The 19,808-nt window shown below is 46.2% G+C and overlaps 1 protein-coding gene across 6 annotated transcripts in view; it reads right to left on the reverse strand.

Annotated features, from left to right (window-relative positions):
- Positions 1–349: 349 nt before the first annotated feature.
- Positions 350–19,808, reverse strand: part of ZNF618 (zinc finger protein 618) — a 161,456-nt gene continuing 141,997 nt past the window's right edge. For all 6 annotated transcript variants that reach the window (XM_051636475.1, XM_051636474.1, XM_051636472.1 and 3 more), the window contains 3 exons: positions 15,479–15,556; positions 10,509–10,610; positions 350–9,424 (listed from right to left, as the gene is read on the reverse strand). In XM_051636475.1, coding sequence (XP_051492435.1) covers positions 7,911–9,424; positions 10,509–10,610; positions 15,479–15,556 — 1,694 coding nt within the window. In that variant the 3' untranslated portion in view covers positions 350–7,910. The remainder of the gene's footprint in view (positions 9,425–10,508; positions 10,611–15,478; positions 15,557–19,808) is intronic.

Genomic DNA, 19,808 nt, shown 5'->3' on the forward strand with positions numbered 1-19,808 from the left:
CCACGTGCTTGAGAAATAGAAAACCTCAGACACTTCATTTTTTCCTAAAGGTTGTTTTATTGTAAAACCATAAATACAACACTGACATGAAAATCCTCAAGCAACGGATGCTTTCTTACAGTTACAGTTTGTCTTCTGCCTTGGCATCAACTCTGAAAAGAATGTTGCAGAAACACGTCTCTAAGATATCTCCAAATAACTGAGCTCTGGCCTGGAGTGCTCAGCTGGTTTGGAAGCTAAGTGGAACTATTCCTCCTCTCTTGTGGAATATTTCCATTCAGACAGCAACAGACTTGTAAAAACAGCAACATTTAAACACCTTGATTATTTTTTTTTTCTTTAATAATCCTTTTCATTTGACGTCAGTCTAAGTTTCAAACAGCACTGAATTTCCTTAGCTGTAAAAAAAACCAAAAACCAAAAACAACAAAACAAAACAAACCGAAACAAAACAAAATCCTAAAAAGAAAAGAACTCAGAAGAACTTGAGTTGGCCTCAAGCGTTCGTGTATCACAATGAAAATCAGCAACTCAACCCCGTGCAATATTGCTCTCTATTGAGTCATTCGATCCACACCAACAATACATGAGACTTCAAACAGGTTTTTGTTTTGTTTATTAACACAGCAAGTGTGACATTAGATAACCTTTTAAATACAGTACATGGTACAGCGGGGCCAGCTGCCCGCACGTCTCCCCGGTATGAAGACAAAGCCAGCGGTGGCGGTTTATAAAAATATTGTGTTGCTACAAAAGTATAAATTAATGCTACCGGTATTAAGAAATATTAAACACATAAAACTTATAAGGATTAAGAAAAATATTCATTAATACCTGTAGAAAACTCTGGCCTAAAAAAGATATTTTTTTTTGTATATTTTTTGTATATTTTTTTTTTGTATTTTTTTAAGATGACATGAGATCCTTGTACTCGCAGGTAGAGACACACGAGGTGCATCTGTGGTATTGCCTAGAACATCTGCATCTACAGAAAGGGAGGAAATGCACTCGAGTTACCAAGGGGAGCAAGGGGGAGGAGGGAAAGGAGAACATTAATTGTTTGCTTGATGAAGCAACAAGAATTCAGCTCCCATAGAGGAGGTTTTGAACGAAGACAGGAACGAGGAACAGCTTCTCTTTTCAGCCTGGCTGCAAACAAGGATTTCCTGATGGTTTGGGTTGTTGACGTGACACTTTTCTAGCTACAGCGTGAAACAGAATCCTCAGGGTCTGCATGATGTGATGTGTGCTCCTCCTGCACTGCCAGTCTTACCTAGTCACCTGCCACAAATGTTTCAGTTATCAGTTTCCTTTTTAAAGAATTTAAAAAAAAATATTAAAGTCCCAGTAAGACTAAGGGACCGTGGAAAACAGCTCCTAAGAGTGTTGCTCCTTCCAGAACACATACATGCCTCCTTCCTTGAGTGGAAAGGTCCTTCTGCACAAATAGCAAGGAAAAAAAAAAATTAAAAATCCCTCCTCCCATCCCCCAGCCCACTGGAAAAAAAACCCCCATCATAACCACACATTGCAGAGACCGCCAGAAGAGCCCCCAGAAGGCTGAAAACAAGCACTCCAGGCTGATGAGGCTGGAAGTGTATTTTTTAAGGAACTTTGGTTGTAAAAAGCAAGGGTTTAACATGCCTGGACCCATCAACTCCACTGCACAATATTCCTTGGCTAAGGCTGTGCTGCCCACCTGGCAACACCACCCAATGACCCCTGGCAGTAACATCACAATAATGGGAAGAAAATTATCTCAGCCAGTGGTTGACGTTGTGCATCAAGGAGCCACTGACACAACTCATTTCAGAAGCTATTCTAAAAAATTCAAACTCAGCTGCCTACAAATCATTAAACCCTAATGGGTCTATTGGATACACTGTCATCTAATGTCAGCAAAACTCTTCCATCAAGGTATAAAACAAAGGACTCTAATGGAAGTAGTAAAAAACCCAACTAACCAGCCAAACAAAACCAAAATTGAACAGAAAACCCCCAAATATTTGCTATATCAAATTAAAGTTCGGGCAATACACTCTCATTGGTTTACCATTTCTGGCCTAGCAAAAGCAAACTACCCCTCAGCACTAAGGAGGCATTCAGCTCAGAGCTGTGCTGGGGTTCATCTCACTCTGGTTTGATTATTGTTCTGTTCAGTGACACTTCCAGAGGCCGCAGGAAGGTGACAACACATGGCACAGGGACAGGTCCCATGCACTATGGGAGGCAAGTTCTTACTGCTACGAGGAGACACCTCCACAAGGACCTGACACAGGACCTTGAGTCTCAGCCAATGCTTCTGGGCATTCTCAACAGATCCCAAGGATTCATGATCATGGTGTAGCACAGAAAACGCACAGCACCAGCAGCAAGTAATATCATACTCTCCCTCACACCGATTCTCTCACTTTGGCAGAACACAGGTTGACAAGACACGTGCTCCTCAACTAGCGTTATCTCCTCTGTCCCTTCTGCCACTCAGCTACCTCCCTCCTTATGAAACCTGGTTAATGCATATACTGGAGTGCTGGGAAGGGTTTGGTGCCAGTGGTGAGTGGGAAGATGCTCTGTGAACCCTCCTGGACCTCCTGGGCAGGACTGGTCTCCACACCCAGTCTGTTTTCTCTTGGCAAGGTCCCAAGCAGCCTTGTACCTTACGGAGTGTGCTCCATAGAGTTGTGCAGCCTTGTTTGGAACAACAGGGCTCAAAAACATTCCTGTAACATGAATGAAAGGATTTCTCCTCCCTGGAAAGGTTTCCCAGAATCTGCCTTTAGTGTCTTTTTGATAATTTTTATCCCATTGCTCCTAATTATTCCATCGGGAACAATCTGTCCCCTCCTATGTGCTCCCTTTGAAAGCTCACAGGAGTTCCCCTCCACTTCCTTCAGCCAGAGAGATGCAATCAGAGACCTGCCTTTCTCCTCAGCCCAAAGCCACCCTCCCAGTCTTTCAATACCTTTTGGCTGCTCTTTTACTGACTTTTGATTGATCAGTAGCTTGGTGCTGCCCAGAAGTGTCCACAGCATTCTCCAAACAGCACAATGTCTTGGACACCCTGTGCAACACTAGGTCCTGGCTTGCCTAAGGTGGGATCCAGAAAATGGGAATGGTCCCTCAGGCTGGTAGAGCTGAGTGGACTCATCCACCAACACAAACATACACAGGAATTTCTTCTCACACTAAATCTCCCATGTTACTGCAAACAGTTGGAGAAAAACTAACCAACCAGCCTGAGACACCTCACTGAACACTCTATTAACTCGGATCCCACAAGTCAGAGCTCAAGCCATTTTCAGAAGTGCCCACCCCTCTATTTTCAGTCCTTCCCGAGCTTTGAGAGTATCTGCCACAACTTTGTTTGCAAAATTCACGGAAGGGTCATGACTCCCTGAGCTGCTTCTGGACGTGTTCTCTGCTCAGCAGGAGAGAACACCCAGCAAGCGCAGTTAAACCACTGCAGGTGGTTCATGTGGATGCTTAAACCAATTTATCTCAAAATTAAACTGGTTTAGCCAGCAATTAACAGACAACTGAATTAGACAAAACCTGAGCCCACAGTTGGCTTTCACAGGAAGTTTTTCAGATTGCACTAGTTCAAACACAACCAACTCAGTTTTCTTAGAAAAGACGCACAGCTTTGACAAAAAGAGAAGTTTACTTCCATCTGAAAACAACCCAGGTGCAAGACACAGAAACATCTCACAAACCAGAATACAACCAACGTCTGCTGCTAGAGACATGGGGAGAGGAGACACAGGAGACAAATCTGGGCTCCATGTTCTCCACTGACCCTCTGGCTGCCCTACTCACACAGACACAACCATCGGTTTTGAAGAGCTCTGCCTTGCTATCGCACTATCTCAGTTGTCTAGTAACAAGGATCTTTAGACAGGACTGGAAGGCCCTTCATTTTTACAGTTCATTTTCTGTTGGTGCTTGCTCACCACCTGAGATCATAACTCCTCCCAAAGCAAACTGTGAGGTCAGAGAGAGAAGTCTGCAAGGTCAGGCACAGAGTAAGCAGCAGAAACAAATGAATGCCTGGAGGACACATACACCATTTTTGTATCCCAACCCATTTCTCAAGTGCAAGTAAAGGAAAAAAAAACAATCAGAAGGCAAATTTCCAACAGGATCTACCGAAGGATGATCCCTTTTTTGGGGACTTCTCCTCCCAGCTAAAAGGGAACAGAAACTCAGGACAGCTCTGGCCAAATTAAGAGACCTCCTCTCCGGTCGTCCACCACAGGATGGGCAGTGTTCCTTAGTGCTGCTCCACACCACAGAATCATAGAAAAATTTGGGTTGGAGTAACCTGGAAAAATAGAACTTTCAAAGTTCAGACCTTGGTAAAGAATCTGTGCTCCCTAGAATGCAAATCCAAGCCTTGAAGAGGGAAGAATAAACAGGAGCAAAAGGTTGGCATTTAGGGTAAAGACACGTGCTCCAGATGTGCTTCTCTCCTTTTCATGAAGAATAAAATAAGTGCATCAGACAAAAGCCTGTGATCAGACACAGCACGAACACCTCCTCTGAGCAGAACACCTTGTGCCCATGTTTAAGTCTCATGAAAAGCTGCAGCTTCTTCCACTGACTCCTTGGAGAAGGGGGCTGCCCAATTAGCAACTTCTCACCAACTTTCCCGATTGCTCCATTTCAGGGTTTTAGGTTTTATTTTGCTTTTTTTTCAGCTAAGTTGAGGTTTTATGTCTTTGGGAAAACTTCACCTACCAGACAACACGTTTGCTTAACATCCATCATTAGTGCAACCATAACCAAAGTTGCCTTGGAGGGGACGGTCACTTGGATAGGGAGAGGGTCAAGTCAGTTCCTCTTGTTGGTTGTCACAGCAAGAAAGCTCCAGATCTGATGCCAAAACCACACTGTAAAAAGTGGGAGGGGAGATGAGCTGGGAGCTAAAGAGGGGCTGTGGCTTTTCTTGTTTGCATGCCCTGGCTCTGCAGCCATGGTCCAGCTCACTGCTGGGCAGCCTGGCATCAAATGGCTGCACAAATGCCTGTAATTTCACCTGTTACTCAACTCCAGAGCTTTAAACTTGTGCTCTGTCCCCTTCCCCACCCTTAATGCCTTTCAGACAGACAGCACAATCAGCTGGCAAATCCCACAGAAGTTACCAGCCTGCCCCTTAGCAAAGGAGTGTTGGGGTTTGGAGCTTTCTCTTCAAAGGAACACGAGGGGTTTGCTCATTCCCCTGAGTGTTGAAGAGCCTGGGAGCAACACCCAGGGTCTCAAGTGAACCAAGCAAAAAAGTGTAACACAGCATTAGGAGAAAGAACTACAAATCCTGTCTCCAGTCCTGCCCATCACCTGAGCTGCACAGTACACACTCTGCAGCCTCAAAAACTAATCTTGCTTTGGATTAATCCTCCAGCCAGGTTTTCCTGCTGCAGGAAACCTTGTGCTCTTCAGGGGGAACACAAGACAAACGCTTTGTAATCCGTGTACATCTCACTTGGGTGTTTTGCTTGTAGTTTGAGACTTAGTTACTGTTCATGGTAGGTTTCTGCTGGACTGCAAGTGCAAAGCAGATGTGCTACCATGGGCCCAGGTGGTGGTTGGGGCAGGCAGGATTTGTATGAGAGAGAATAAAAGCAGCAAGAAGAAAAGTTGGCCCTACAACCAACACCTCCATTTGCAAAAGCCACTGCCAGAGAAATCAGATCTCCAAGTGCCTCTGCCTTGGCAACTCATCTGCAAGTGCTGCTACCCCTGCAGCTGCCAGTGGGGTTGCAGACCGTGTCTTTTAAGATATCCATAGGCAAAAATTATGTTTAGGAGACAACTGGTTTTGCTCTGATGCTGGTAACAGTACTCAGAGGTCAACCCAAAAGGTAGACCCAAGCTAACAGCAGGTCCTGTTTGCAGGCTGAGAAGAGCAAGACAGCTGGGTGCAAAGAGCTGCCTGGAGTGACCTTGACCTAGGGAAGGTCTTGCCTGGAAACTGTGCCCCTGGCTGAGCCCCAGGGCAGTGAAGCAGTCAGTTAGTGCCTGTCAGGTTCAAGGCATCTGCAGACAAAGCCTGAGAGACTGGGACTGGGTTTGCCATTTCTCATGTCTCGAAACTTGCAACTTCTCTTACGACCAGGGACGGGCAGGAAGGATCTTGGTTCAACATCTGCAGCTCTGCAGAGAGGCCCCAGCCTCACCCTGCCTGGCCAGCAACCCCAGCACACCCTGTGCTACCAAAGGGCTCCAGCCTCGGGCCTGCCTGGCCCCAGCCAGTCCATCCTCCCCAGCCTCCAACACTGCTCTGCTGCCACTTGGGACCACAGCTCCAGAGCGCATCACTGGAAGCAGGAGAGACTTCAAAAATCAGAACTTGCTTTGATTTGGCTCCGAGATACAAGTCCCAGTGATGAAAAATGAGCAGTTTGGCACCAGAAGCTGGGAATTGTCCAAGAGGCACCAAACGTGCAGCCTGCAGAGATCCCATCCAGCAGCCCATGGACTGTGCCTACAGGCACTGGACGCAGCAGAGCACTGTTGTGGTGGACACCAGAGTGACTGAGATGTTTTTTGCATTATGATGATCTCTAATTGCAGTTGGGGTGAGCTGGTACATGTGAACATCTTGGGGCGCGTGGCCTCCCTAGCCAGAAGGATTCAGCAACATAACAAGTAGTGTAATGCACTGTAGGTATTAAAAAGACATTCGTGCTAGTAGAGGAAACCATTCCAAATAAAATGGGAAGATATTCTTTGCACTCATTCAGGAGCACTTACATTCAGAAGGATCTTTGAGCCCATGCACTTCTCTAAGCTTCCTTCAAACCTCAGTTTGACAAAACTGCTCATCTTTGTTCCGCTGAAAAACCATACACCTTGGTTTGTCCTTGGCCTTGTGAGGGCTGTTTTGAGTGCATGCACTGAGAAACTTTGTTACAAAAATTTAGGTACAAGAGTCCTCAGTGGCAGCTGGCAGACCCTGGCAATCCTGCTGGTGACCCACAGACATCTGTGCTGCCCTCGCTTGTTTTTCCTGGTTTTTAGCATTTTCCATGAAAGCAACTGCTGGGGTTCCCAGAAGGATATTATTTAATCCCAAATGGGCTACTCTAGAGAACTCCTGATGTCCAAAATTCACAGAGGAGCTAATTAACACTGGGAATCCACAAAAGAAGTTACGCATAAAAAAAACCAAAACCCAAGAAATGTAACAATTACAGACATTTTCTGTCATGAACCATTTCTCTGAGTTCTAAAGCAAACTTAAAATCACTAGCTACCATGTTGAACTCAAAACTGGGAGTGGAGACAGAAGAGTAACTTCTGTTTTTTTGGCAAAAACATCTATGACAAAGTAAAAAATAAAACAAAATAAACCCCTTAAAGTCTCCCTTCCTGATTTCTAACGATACTGGTGTTCATAAAACACAGCTGCCCTGGTAACAGGCACCCTGTGTCAAGAAGGCTGCAGACAAATGCCCTCAAGGTGTACAGTCATTCAGAGGAGCAAAGTTCAGTGCAGAATTGGTCTGTTCAATGTAGTCTGATTATCCATGGCAAGATGGCCCAGGGGACAAGAGGAAAGGTGGGGTGGAGGAGAAACAAAAGAAACTTCAAGTCACTTTAGATCTCAGCTGCCTGAAGACTTTAGAACATCAGCCTCCCATTGGTCTGCCCACTTGAAAACATTAGAAAGTCTGTCAAGTCCACACACTATCTATGGAAAGGAGCACGTTCCTGGCAGAGGGCTGTCTCTCTCACGTGCTCAGCTTTCCTTTCAAACTTAATTTTAGATATATTTATATTTTTATATATATATAAAAAAGCACTTGGTTTCCAGGGGCATTCATCATGAGGTCCACAGTGTTTAGAACTTAAAATTCTTTTTCTTTGTTTGGAACAGTGTTTTAAAGTATTATTTTAATTAACAGACAGTCTTAAAGCATGTTGGACTTCAAAAACATGAGTTTGTTCATGTCTTCTGGACTGAGTAGCCGTCTCCTTTTGATTAAGAGAGCCTGCTCACACATATTTACACACTCGCTTCTGGCACCAACAGCAGGCACTGCTAAGAGCCAAAAGGCTAGCTTGGCTAGTTTTGTATGCTTTTGGGTAACACACGACCAGTACTGAAACAGGTCAGGGGTGGCCTGGAAGAGAGGTTCTTGCAAATAATCGTAGACTTCATTTTTCCCGAACCAATCTTCTTCCTGAGCTGCTGTGGCTTCCCCTGCTGCCCGAGGCTTCTTGGTTGAAGGTTCAAATTCTGTTTCTTCTGCCCAGGACTCTTTCACCTCATTGATCAACTCACAGACTTTGCCAATGATCTCTTCATGCTGGTACGGTGGGACGGGCCGCAGCTTCTGCTGAGGGTCTAAGATCATGGCTACCTTGTGTGCCGAATGAACTTTGAAGTTCTCCTTCAGTGCCTCCAAGAAGAGGTGGCAGAGTTTGCTGACTACGCCAGCATCGTTAGCTTTGGAAGTGAACAGTTTCTCCAGTTTGACGTAGGTAGGCAGCACCAGCTGCAAGGTGGGCCGGCTCTCGTTGCTCAGTTCAATCACTGCCTGTTTCACCGGGGCCAGAATGGCCGCCAGGTTGCTGAGCAGGTGTTTGTTCAGGTTTTGGATGAGGTTCATCTTCTTGGCCCTGCTGTAGAACTCGCAGATCTGCTCGTAGCGCTCGTGGACAAGCAGGAGGGAGTCGGTGACCGAGTTCCAGCAGGGCGGGGGAGAGGTCTCTTCCAGGGAGCCAAAGGTCTCCTTCGAGAGGCCTGTGGATCCTGCCAGATCTTCACAGACATTCAGGAGCTCGATCACCTCGTGCATATTGCGAGCCTGTAGTGTTCGCTTGTTCAGCACACTCTGCACCACCGAGTTCAAGGCACAGGCCGAGCAGCGCAAGCACATGCCTGCCTTGGAGAAGGCAGAGGAGTTGACCTTGCAGTCCGTGACGTACACCGTCCTGATCTCTGACATCACAAACTCTGAGAGCACATTCTGTACCCAGTGGTGGATAAAATCACCATTATCCCGAATGTCTACGCCCTTAATTCCCAGGACATAACTCTTGATGTGGTTGCCTTCCACCTGATAAGCTGTCAGGATGTAGCAAGAATCGGGGCCGACGCTCTGCGAGTGGCAGGTCACCCCGATGCCCAGGCAGGCGTTGCTGCCCAGGGCGCAGGTGACCTTCACCTTCACCTGGTTGTACATCCGAGGCAGGTGCTTCAGAGCCAGTGTGTTGAAATTGCCGAGGATTTCCGTGACAGAGAAGGCACCGTAACGAGCTCCACTGTCCACCAAGGTCTGGGCTAGCTTGATGAACTCCTTCCCGCTCACCACGCTCAGAGCCCCCAGGTCAGTGCACATCACCCTCAGGAGCCTCTCGGCAATGTTCTGCCGCTCCTTCTCCGGGATCGCGCTGTTCCCTACGGAACCGCTCGCAGATGCTGCAGTGAAACAGAAGGAGGGAGACAAAGCACCAGATGAGCACTGCTCCTCTGCAACGGGAAAGGGGAGGAAGTCACAAAACTATTCTGGGAGACTCAAAGAGGTGGAATATGCCCAGATGATGGTAGATGTATCTCCAACCCTGGATTCAACCTCCAGGGACAGGACTTGCTCTTGCTTTGAGCAGCAAGGAGCAGACCTGCACGCCTCCCCTGTGCTGGGGGCTGAGACTGAGCTCACACTGCCTGCTCACAGTCCTCAGCCTTAACCAACAGCACCTCTGTGGTGTTTATGAGGAACTGTCAAGATAAGTTATAATCATGGAGCCACTTGCTATCCATGTGTGTGGGCTGGTGGTCACAGAAGCTGGACATCTCTCCATTTCTGTGATTTGAGCCTTTTAAGACACTTATTTAAGAGGAGTTTCTTTCTCTACTGTCTCAAACAGCGCTGAAGCCCAAGTTTTCATTTCTTCCTCTGAACTCCAGTAACTCCACTTTTTCTGGCTGGTTTCGGGCAATGTGAACGTCATTTCTGGACATACCAGAACACAAAAGCACCATGTTTCTGTATCACACTCACCCATGGCTGCTCAGCTCAAGCCCTGTAGAAATGATTTCCCTCAGGGCTGTATTTTCCCTTTCCCATGGTGAAGCACAAGCTCACAAGGTGAGCTGGGGATAAAGCCAGACAGCAGCTGCCTGCTTGTTCAGGGAGTGACAGATCATGCCTATGTCACACCATGAAGACTGGATTAATTTTTTAACCCCAGGCCATAAAATCTGGCTTTGGATAAGAAGATAACTTTTTTTGCAGGAGTTCCCAAAGACATTGTCCTAACAAACCTTTCACCCTGCCTCCCCAGGGTTCCCAGTATATTATGCATTGAGCACTCCTGTAATGGGAATGGGTGCTCTGCTCTGCAGGACAGTACATCAGTTATGGATGAAAATCAAGGATGAAAACAAGTTGGGTGAGGACAGGGCCTTGTGCAGTGCTCATCACTGCTGAGCCCTCTCTGACAGTCACTTGTTCAAAGCAGACAGGTGAGCCTGGGATGGAAGAGCAAACAATGCTACGTACTATTGTTGGTGTTATTTCTTTGGAGCTGTGGTTTCCACTTCTCTTCAACACCAGCTAGAGGTGATCTGGGCTGGCTAGAGGCAATATTGTTCTCATTGTCAGCTGTGGGGCAAGAGACAGGGAGGTGTTAGAAACACAAGATAAAAATCCTTCAAGCACAAAGAAGGGGAAACAGTGCCCATCCGTTCAGCATTTGCTTATGGTTCCCTTAACTGAGGTGACACCAACCCACCCCATTCTCTGTAGCTTTTAACCAGTTTTCAGTGAGATCACAGAATGGTTTGGGTTGGAAGGGACCTTAAAGATCATCTAGTCCCAAGCCCCCCGCATGGGCAGGGACACCTCTCACTAGACCAGGTTGCCTTTGGATTTGCAACCTATCACCTCCCAAAATGTGGCTGAAATGACAGTGGCTTTTTCTGTGCATCAGTGACACTGATGCCATCAGCACACCTGGAGAAATGTCTCCCAACCAACTGAAGCTGCACAACAGGAAGAACAGAAGTTCCTTGTGCTGCTGACTTGTGCGATTCCTTTGCTTTTGAAATAAAAGCAAGTGTGACACCATTTATCCTGCTTTTGCTTCACTGTCTCTTTCTGCACCACAGGTGGCTTCTCTTTTCTTTCCTGTTAAGTATTTTGTCTTTCAAGCTATGCTCAACTCCCCTGTATCTAAGGAACTTATTACTATCTTCATATCTGCTCTCTTCCCACTGCAGAGAGGGCCAGGCTCCTCCCAGGCTGCTTGCTGCTGCCTCAGACTGGAAACAAAAATACCCAACTTTCCAGAATGTAACCAAAGATTGTTCCTTCCTGTGGCTGCAAAGATACTCACTGCCCAGGGGTCTTTGTGTTCATTTCTCTATCTGTAACTGGGCTAAACACTTTGTCTGCCAATCTGATGGGACCTTTTGAGGAAATGCAGTCAAGATCATTAACTCTGTATCCATGTTCTTTCTCCTCCTGTGCCCCAAAAACTTGTCTGTAACTGTGCTCTGAAATAAGCTGTGAAGCAGTTGTAAAGCAACAATAAAGCAACAATGAGGAGAGGTGGAAGATGAAGGAGAAAGACAGAGAGAATGATGACCAGTCTGAACAGAGGGATGGAATAAAAACAAGGACAAAACAAGTCCTTTACTCATCACAGCTAGACTCTTCTCAACTAATTCTGGACATCTCTATTAGTAATGGCTCTCTTCAAAGTGGCCCCTGGGGGCTCCTTTTACACTCAGTGGTGCACAACAGGCTTAAGAAATGTGATTCAGTCACCGAGGCAGAACTAGATGCCTCTTTTAGTATAAGATCCATCCTCTCCTGAACTTGCCTGGCACCAATGACAACTTCTCCTCGGATTATAAAGGCGGTCCCAGCTGATCAGCCAAGGTGGCGACATCTACAGCCTGGGCACACCAGCACGCAGGGAAATGAACCTGCCCCAATGCTCCAGACAGCAGAGCATGAACTAGAGGAAAGCCTTGCTAAGGCACACACAGGCACTTTGCTCTGCAGCCCAAGTTGATCTGTTGATGGGAAGAGTGCTGGGCTGCCCACCAGAACAATCAGGAGAGGATGAAGTTGCTCTCCTTCATGTATAGCAATGACCTGGGATCTAGAGACAAGCAAAAATGTGATGAAACTCCAGTGTCCTTCCTTACAAACAAGTCCTCTCAAGTTTGAGCAGCTCTGCCTGTTTATTGCTGGGGCCTTCCTGATGAAGAGCCACAGACTGCAGTCATTAGGTCTGGGCACTGCACTGCCCATGGCAGACTCTGGGACTGCCTCGAGGACTCAATGTACCCAGGGAATCCAGTGATTGTGGTGGGTACCTGGGCAGTGCTTCCATGCTCAGGACTGAAGCTGGAAATGGGTCATTGCAGGTGTGGAAGAGATACGAAGTACAGGAGGTGCTGCAGCAGATGCCAGTGATCAGATATAACACACCACTCTTCCCCCAGCATATGCCTAGACCAATTGCTCTTGAGATAATGCCACCACTGTCCTCAGCTCCAAACATCTGTGAGTAGACAAAGAAAAACGCCAGAAGCCACCTCCTAACTTTGTTCATGGTTCAGGCCTTTCTTGTCCTGGTGAGGGATGGACAGGGAGAGAAATCCTCCAGATTTCATCCCTCCAACTCTTTTACCTACTTGTTATGTACAAGTATCTGCTGGCATTCAATATGGCATCAATGAGATTTGTGCATTTCAGCCTCATCTTCCTTATCAAGGAGTCTGGGAAATACACAGATCATGGTTCTTTAATTTCTCTTCATGCTTCCAATACTTTAATCCAGGTTCAGCCTGGTTGCCCTTCATTTTTTTAGCTCTAGATTGTAGGAAGGGCATTATGTGGTAGCACTCGACCTTAACAAAGTACTCTAAAGGGAGTCAAAGCTGTATATTGTACAGAGTAATTACAGAACAAATTTCTTTGCCTGGTGTTTTGCTGCTCTATTTCTGCCTTTCAGCCTCCAATTTACATTCTAATTGCTTCTTCTCATTGTGTAGCTGCTTTATGGAACTATAATCTCTCCTTATTACCTTCTTGCCTACAGGTTCAGCACTCTGAATGACTCAAGAGTCAGCATGTCCCTGCTCCTGCAGGCCACCAGGACGTTCCCCATCTTCAGTCACTTCTGAGAGGGACTCAGTGGATGCATCACACTTAGAATAGATTAGCCCTTTGCATCAGACATGAGAAGCCAAACTGGACTGAACTGAGGGTGTATTTGACCTGTATGGGCTTCCTGAATCTCTGCATCCTCATAAAGAAGCACTCCCTGAGCCAAGCACATGGGCTGGTATAGATGGCTAAGCCAGTGTCCCCAGTATGTGTACTCTGTGTCACCGGTTCTGTTGACTACTGCAAGGTCTCTGCACCCCCAGACTTCAGAGATGCTGTTCCTTGGATATGGAAATCCACAAGTTCTGACAGCCTAAAAGGCAATAAACTGTGAGTTCTGTGTAACCTCCACTGTTGCTCTGCTTCAGTACAACAGCCAGACCAGACACCACCCAGCTGGCTGCAGCTCTCACACCTCTTCACGTCCATTGCCCTCAGCCCACAGCAGCACACACTGTGCTGCCCCAGGCTGCACACAGCTGGAGGAAAGGCTGCTGCTCCCTCCAGGGGAAGAGGTATGAGCACAGTGTACTAAGGTGCCTTGGTGACACCTGGAGAAAGCACTTACAGGAGACATGAACAAGCTTGCTGCAATGGAGCGGTGAGGCACTGCGGGGGAAGCAGCCAAGCAAAGACAGTGACTTTAACAGAGCTGGGAGAGATGAGAAAATAGGGAGTTTTACAGGAGCTGGAGAGAGAGGATCTCTGCTGACATTACATGAGTCAGATCACCAATACCTGCTCCCTCCAGTCCTCTGCTGTGTCCAAAGTACCCCAAGTGTACCCCAAAGTACCCCAAGCCCAGAGGCCATGGGCCATTTGTAAAGAAAAGACAAGGAAGAAGCTGCAGACAGGACCAGCTTAACATGTTCTACAGTGGCCTTAGCCTTGGCCCCTCCTTTGTGACTTCTCAGTGTCACCAAGAGCTGCAATTCAGAATGCTGATTTCAGTACCAGAGACCAGAACGAGGAACAGGACAGTGAGGAGGCAGCCTGGAGGCCAGCAGAAATTGTCACTGACAGCCAGCAAGAGCAGCCCCAGCAGAAACTGCCACTGACAGCCAGCAAGAGCAGCCCCAGCAGCATGGAGTGACAGCAGCCACAGCCCTGTGTGCAGCTTTGCCACCCCACGGTGTGACATTGGCCCAACTACTCCACATGAACCAGCTTATGCTCCAACAGAAAATATCCACAAAACTCACACATTTTGTAAGAAATCACCCTAAGTGTCCATTCATAACATGACAAAGATGATAAATAAAGTGGCTGTTGAACATCACACAAAGCCTGAACTAACATTCACCAATGAGAACTGAACTGGAACTGAGGAACTGAATCGACGAAGAACTTCAGGGACAGCAATTAAAGTAAGGACTGAAACTAAATCACAGAATAAGATAAGACCTTTGATGAACATTATTGTTACAGAATGGAAAATATGCTTCTCCTCAAGCCACCTGCCTTTCTGTGCGACTCTACTCAGGGTTTACCTGTAAAGTGAGGTCAAATGCAAGCACTGAACATACATCTCAAAAGAGCAGCTCTCTGTTGGAGAACACAGGTCAGTTGAGGTGAATTAATTTGTAAATCTGTGTTAACTCACTGATGTTGAGAGGAAAAAAAAAAAAGAAAAAAATTCTGCCAATAGAAAAAAAAAATCCTATTTGTAAATTTTTGAATATTCTGAATGCTACCTGTGAAACAGCTTTGGCTTTGACATTTTCAAATCATCTGTTTTGTATTGAGATAGAAAACATAAAAGGTGGCTTAGAAACAAAGTAGTGGAACTACTCCTCAGAATTTTCTTTTGAAGTTAGCTGAGAAGGAAATGAACACAACTGATGAAATGGCAAATTCTTCTTCTGAGAGCACATTTCAGTCCCTTGCAGAACTCCAGGAGGCAAACACACAGAAAAGGACTTGTGTAGGCAAAGGCTCTGCTGCCCTGCAAGAATTTTTGCTTTGTTTGCTTCAATGAAAACTACCCTTTCTGCAAGAGGAGGGATTCAATGGGCCATAGGAGTGACCCATTAAGGCTTATGCACTAAGCATTCCCTAGATACTTTTGGATAAAAGGAATGAGCAGTTTGATGTGCTCTGTGCTAGCATGGCATATTTCCTCCCTTCTTATGGCAAGGACTAATAATTATGATACACCCTGAGCCTTGAGTTTTTGCAACCACTATTATGTCTTTCAGCCTTTGAGGATCTTTTTTGCTGCAGGTGAAACGACTGGGGCTTTGGAAGCCACGAGCACAGAAGCCCTGTTGCCACACAAGGGGGTCAGCACCAGGCATCAGTGCAGAATTTAATTCTCCGCTTTAAGCGAGTTGAAGTGCCCAGCTTACCTGCGTGGGACTGCATGTGCTCCAGGAGATTGTTATAAAACTGGAACTGGATTCCACAAGCTCCACAGGTGTAAGGCTCTGTTTGGGAGAAATCAGTTCAGAAGAATTATACAGAGTATGCAGGGAAGCATCACACGTGCATACTTCAGTTTGTACAGTAGTGGGGCAGCACCTTAGGGCACGGTCCTTGTCACCTCAGCCCATGTGTGCAGGTGATAGCAGCTCCTCAGGATGAACCCACAGGGCTTGGGCTCTGAGTTGGGAATGTGTTGGGGCATGTCACTGCTTCCTGGGCTGGGGTCAGGCATTTATCCACCTGCTTCACTTCACTGCCAGAAGAAGGCAAGGGTGGCAGAGGGACAGCCTGTGCACCAAAGCGAAGCACCCGCCAGCACCTGGGTGGGATCTCAGTGACTCTGCACAAGGGTTTGAGACCAACCAGGTTCACTAGCTCACATCTGCTCCAGAGGCTGCTTTAAGCTTTTCCTTGCTCTTTTTAAGCCTGAAAGCAAGGCCTGGTAAGTTCATTTTACATCCAGTTCTGTCAAATTCCAGTCTCTGCTGCCTTTCCTGAGTAAGACAAGAAGTATCAGGTTGTGAAAAAACCTGGTGCTCAGAAGTCAGGGCATGGAGAAGTGCCCGGGAGAACTCAGCTTGGGTTCTTTTGTGGCTGTCAGCAAGTGCACTGAGACTGTGAGTGCCACTGTGCTCAGGGGCAGCAAGTCACTGGGGTTAAGCAGAGGTGGAGGGGAAGAAGTACAGAAATCAGAGCTGTGCCAGAAGGCTGAGAGCAGAACAGGAGAGCCATGTTGCCACAGTAATCCAGATGAGGTGGAGTCAGGAAAGAGCTGGGTGCAGAGCTCCCTTAGGAGCTGAGAGATGTGTTAAGTTCTGATCTAACAAGTATGTTTGAAGTGCATTTTTTCCACTGAATTAATCTAATAGCAAATGTTTGCAGTTGCTCATTTTAACAGTATTAGTTGAGTGCATTAGTTGACAGATGTAGCATCAAACTAGAGCGGCTGAAATCTGTTACCATTCAGATTGCTTCTGGAATTCCAGATACACCAGCATGCTGCCACTGTTTATGCTGTGGCATTTTGTTCTGTAACAGCAGCATGGACAAATATTTGGTATATGAACAACTTTGCATATCAATGCCTGGCACACGGAGAGGAAGGTCAATTGCTGCAACTTACCAGAAATCTCTATCTACAATTTGAAAGGAAATATATATTCTGCACCAGTGAAACTTTAGAAATCTATTGCACATAAGCAAAAGCACCAGCATGCAGGATGGAAGAACCAAAATACAAGAAGGCACAAGCCTGACTTGTCTATAATCTGCAAGATGTCTATCTCAGGTAGCAAAACCCAGAATTCATGATACGGCTACAGGAAGCTGCAAGGAAAAACACAAAAGGGACCATAAGTGGTCTGTACTTAGAGCAGTGAGGTTAAACATCCAACGTGTCTTCCTCACAGAACCTCCAGCCCTCTGGAATGATAGAGCTGGCTCCATCTGGAGGAGCTGTGCCCAGGGCTTTATTTAACTTTAATACTTCCTGTATTCTCGTCATGCTACTCCTTTGTTTTGCCGTAGCAAGGAAGTTTGGAAATACTGTACTTAAGTAACAGTGCTTGTGAAACGAAAGGGAAGACTTTGGCAGCTGAGTGGCACACTCAGGCATTTCAGGACTCGGAGAATTAACACAGATTGGCTGTTACTGGTAAAATCATCAGTAGCAAAACAGTCAGTTGTGGTAAAATGCCATAAGAGGTACAATGTCATCTAGTTGTTTATAATCCTTTTGTTATTATCAGAAGAACCCACATGGGTGCAAACCATCCCTCTTTGACATACATTTCAATATCAGATGCCTTGTGTTACAGATGCACTTATCTGCTTCTGCTGCTTTTGGAGACCAGACTGCTCAGATGGAAATGTCTCTAAGGGGCTGACTCCTCCTTCAAGTGACAAAATGAACTTTTTATCAATCTAATGAAAGAAGTCACACTTCAAAGAGCCTGCTGAATGTTGCTGACAGGTTCCTGGCAGAGTTAGAAGAGCTCCAGTGCTGCAGGCAGGGCAACTTACAAAGTTTACCCCACTGCTTTGCTGGAGCCCCTTCTCCTACAATACAGTTGGGAGAACAGAACTGGCTGAACATCATAGGTGCTTCAGAAAGTCTAGAATTCAGAGATGTTACAGTGCAGCTCCCTGGGATAATTTCAGGTCTCCATGTGTTGGAAAAAATAACTCAGAAATTTAGAATAATGTAGTTATTTTGTGTAAGATGTGCTCTGTATATATATATAAGTTAAAACTGCAGTCAGAGAGACACACAATTAGTGCCACAGCCAGCGAGGACATCCTGCAATAACCAGGCCTTGAAGAAGGCAATTAATCAAGAGGTTTAAAGAGTGTCTTGTAAATCACCAACTTGGCAGAGAAGATTTGAGGTCTATACAGATAAGTGGACCTAAGGAACGCAGGGGGTGAGATAAAGGAGAACCAGAATCAAGAAGACTGATGGCTAAACCAGTCTTGGGCAGTTGAAGCTGTAGAAGTTGCAATACTGCCTCCTTTAGGTCAACTTGGCTCGTTTAAATGTCATTATAATATTAAAAATGACACCCCCAGGTCAAAAAGACCCTTCCCCTGAGCATGTGTGATAGCAGGAAAAGTCATGTAACTATATGTAAATCACTCACCAATCACTATAGGGTGGCTGGACTAGAAACTTATTAACTCTATACTTTTGTGCATAAATATGTCATGAATAACCTGGTTTGGTGTGCCTGATTTGTAGGAAGGCAACAAGCACCCAGCTTTGTACAAACCTGCAATAAATAACAATGTCTCCTTCCTAAACATAGTATCTTTGTCTGCCACTCGGGAGCGGTCTCGAAAGGGTCACACGAATGTCATTTAACCAGAAGCAGGCACATGCATTCCCTTCTGCCATCTCTGCCTGCAGTAATCTTGGCCAGAGAAAGCAGTGGCAGTACAATCAACCCTTCATTGCTGCAGTCCAAGGACTCCTCTGCTCCCAGGCAAGTACAGAGTCTCCACAGTTTCCCCAGAAGAAGGTTTCCACGTAGACACCAGAACAACTCTTCCCCACGCTCCATTAGCACCTACACCCAGCACTCTCCAAGCAGCACATCTCTCACATTCATTTTTCTTCCCTGTTTTACTACATCCCCACATTTCCATTTCAGCTTGTTTTGTCTCACTGAGCTGTTTACCTTTCTCCTCTTACAATCTCAGCTGTTTCATCATCAGCAAGCCGTGCTGTCTTTCCTCTAGCTCTCCCCTTGCCTGACTCCCCTTCACTCCTGGCCAGTCTTTTCTGGGTTTTCCCCATTCCCATCCATCATGCAGTGGCCATCAAGATCTCCACAGTCTTCATCCCAAGCTCCTCCCTCTGCCACTACAACATCCTGTGTACTCAGTGCACCCAGTGACTCTGAAAGATCTCTCATTTGTGATTCTTCTCAGAAAAATCCTGTTGGTTTTCATCCCATTCCAAAAGCCTTCCTGTTTGCCCTACTACAGAAATGTCCACCTCTGGAAAAAAAAACACTGCCCAATTTCAAGAAGTAATTTTGTATTCTGAAAATGCAAAAACACTTGCTAAGTAACTCTGAGACAAAGAATCATATAAGTCTACAGTTTGCCACAAATGAAAATAAATAAAGTTAAAACTAGGGATAAAATTTAGATTCATACAACAATTCAAAAGTCTTTCCCAGGGAGAAGGGAAGGGATGCTCAGGAGGATGCACAGAATTCTCATGGGAATGATTGAACTTGCTTTACTTCCCAGGGCTTTCCCAACCCCCATACTTCTGAGATTTCAGCTTCAAAGCCCCTTTGCTCCACATAGCAGAGAGCTGAGAACAGCCAAGCTGAATGTTGGGTGGATCAGTGCTAGAAGAGGGAGAAGGATCTGGAAGGTGGAGAAAAGAAACACAACCTGTATCTGAAATGAAGCAAAAGCCACCACTGAAAAAGAACTGCCCATCTGGGCTGGTACACACAGCAAGTACATCAGCTCTGCCTTGGATTTCTGCTTAAAAGCAGAGTTAAACAGGAAAGTTGTCAAAACTGCTCTGAATAGCCCTGTGAGCCACACCTGTGCCCCCTTCTCCTTCCTAGGAGTACAGCCCCCTCCACTGAGGTCCTGACCTCTGCTTTTCCTATCCCCAGGGAGAATTTCAGCTCTCATCTTCCCTGCTCAGACTGAGGTTTACAGCATCCAGCAAGGATCTGTTCTCCACCAGGTGGTCTGAACTTAGCAAGGGGCCCACAGGTCCTCCCATGA

This window comes from Apus apus, chromosome 19 (assembly GCF_020740795.1).
Source record: "Apus apus isolate bApuApu2 chromosome 19, bApuApu2.pri.cur, whole genome shotgun sequence".
In the NCBI taxonomy this organism is placed as follows: Eukaryota; Metazoa; Chordata; class Aves; order Apodiformes; family Apodidae; genus Apus; species Apus apus.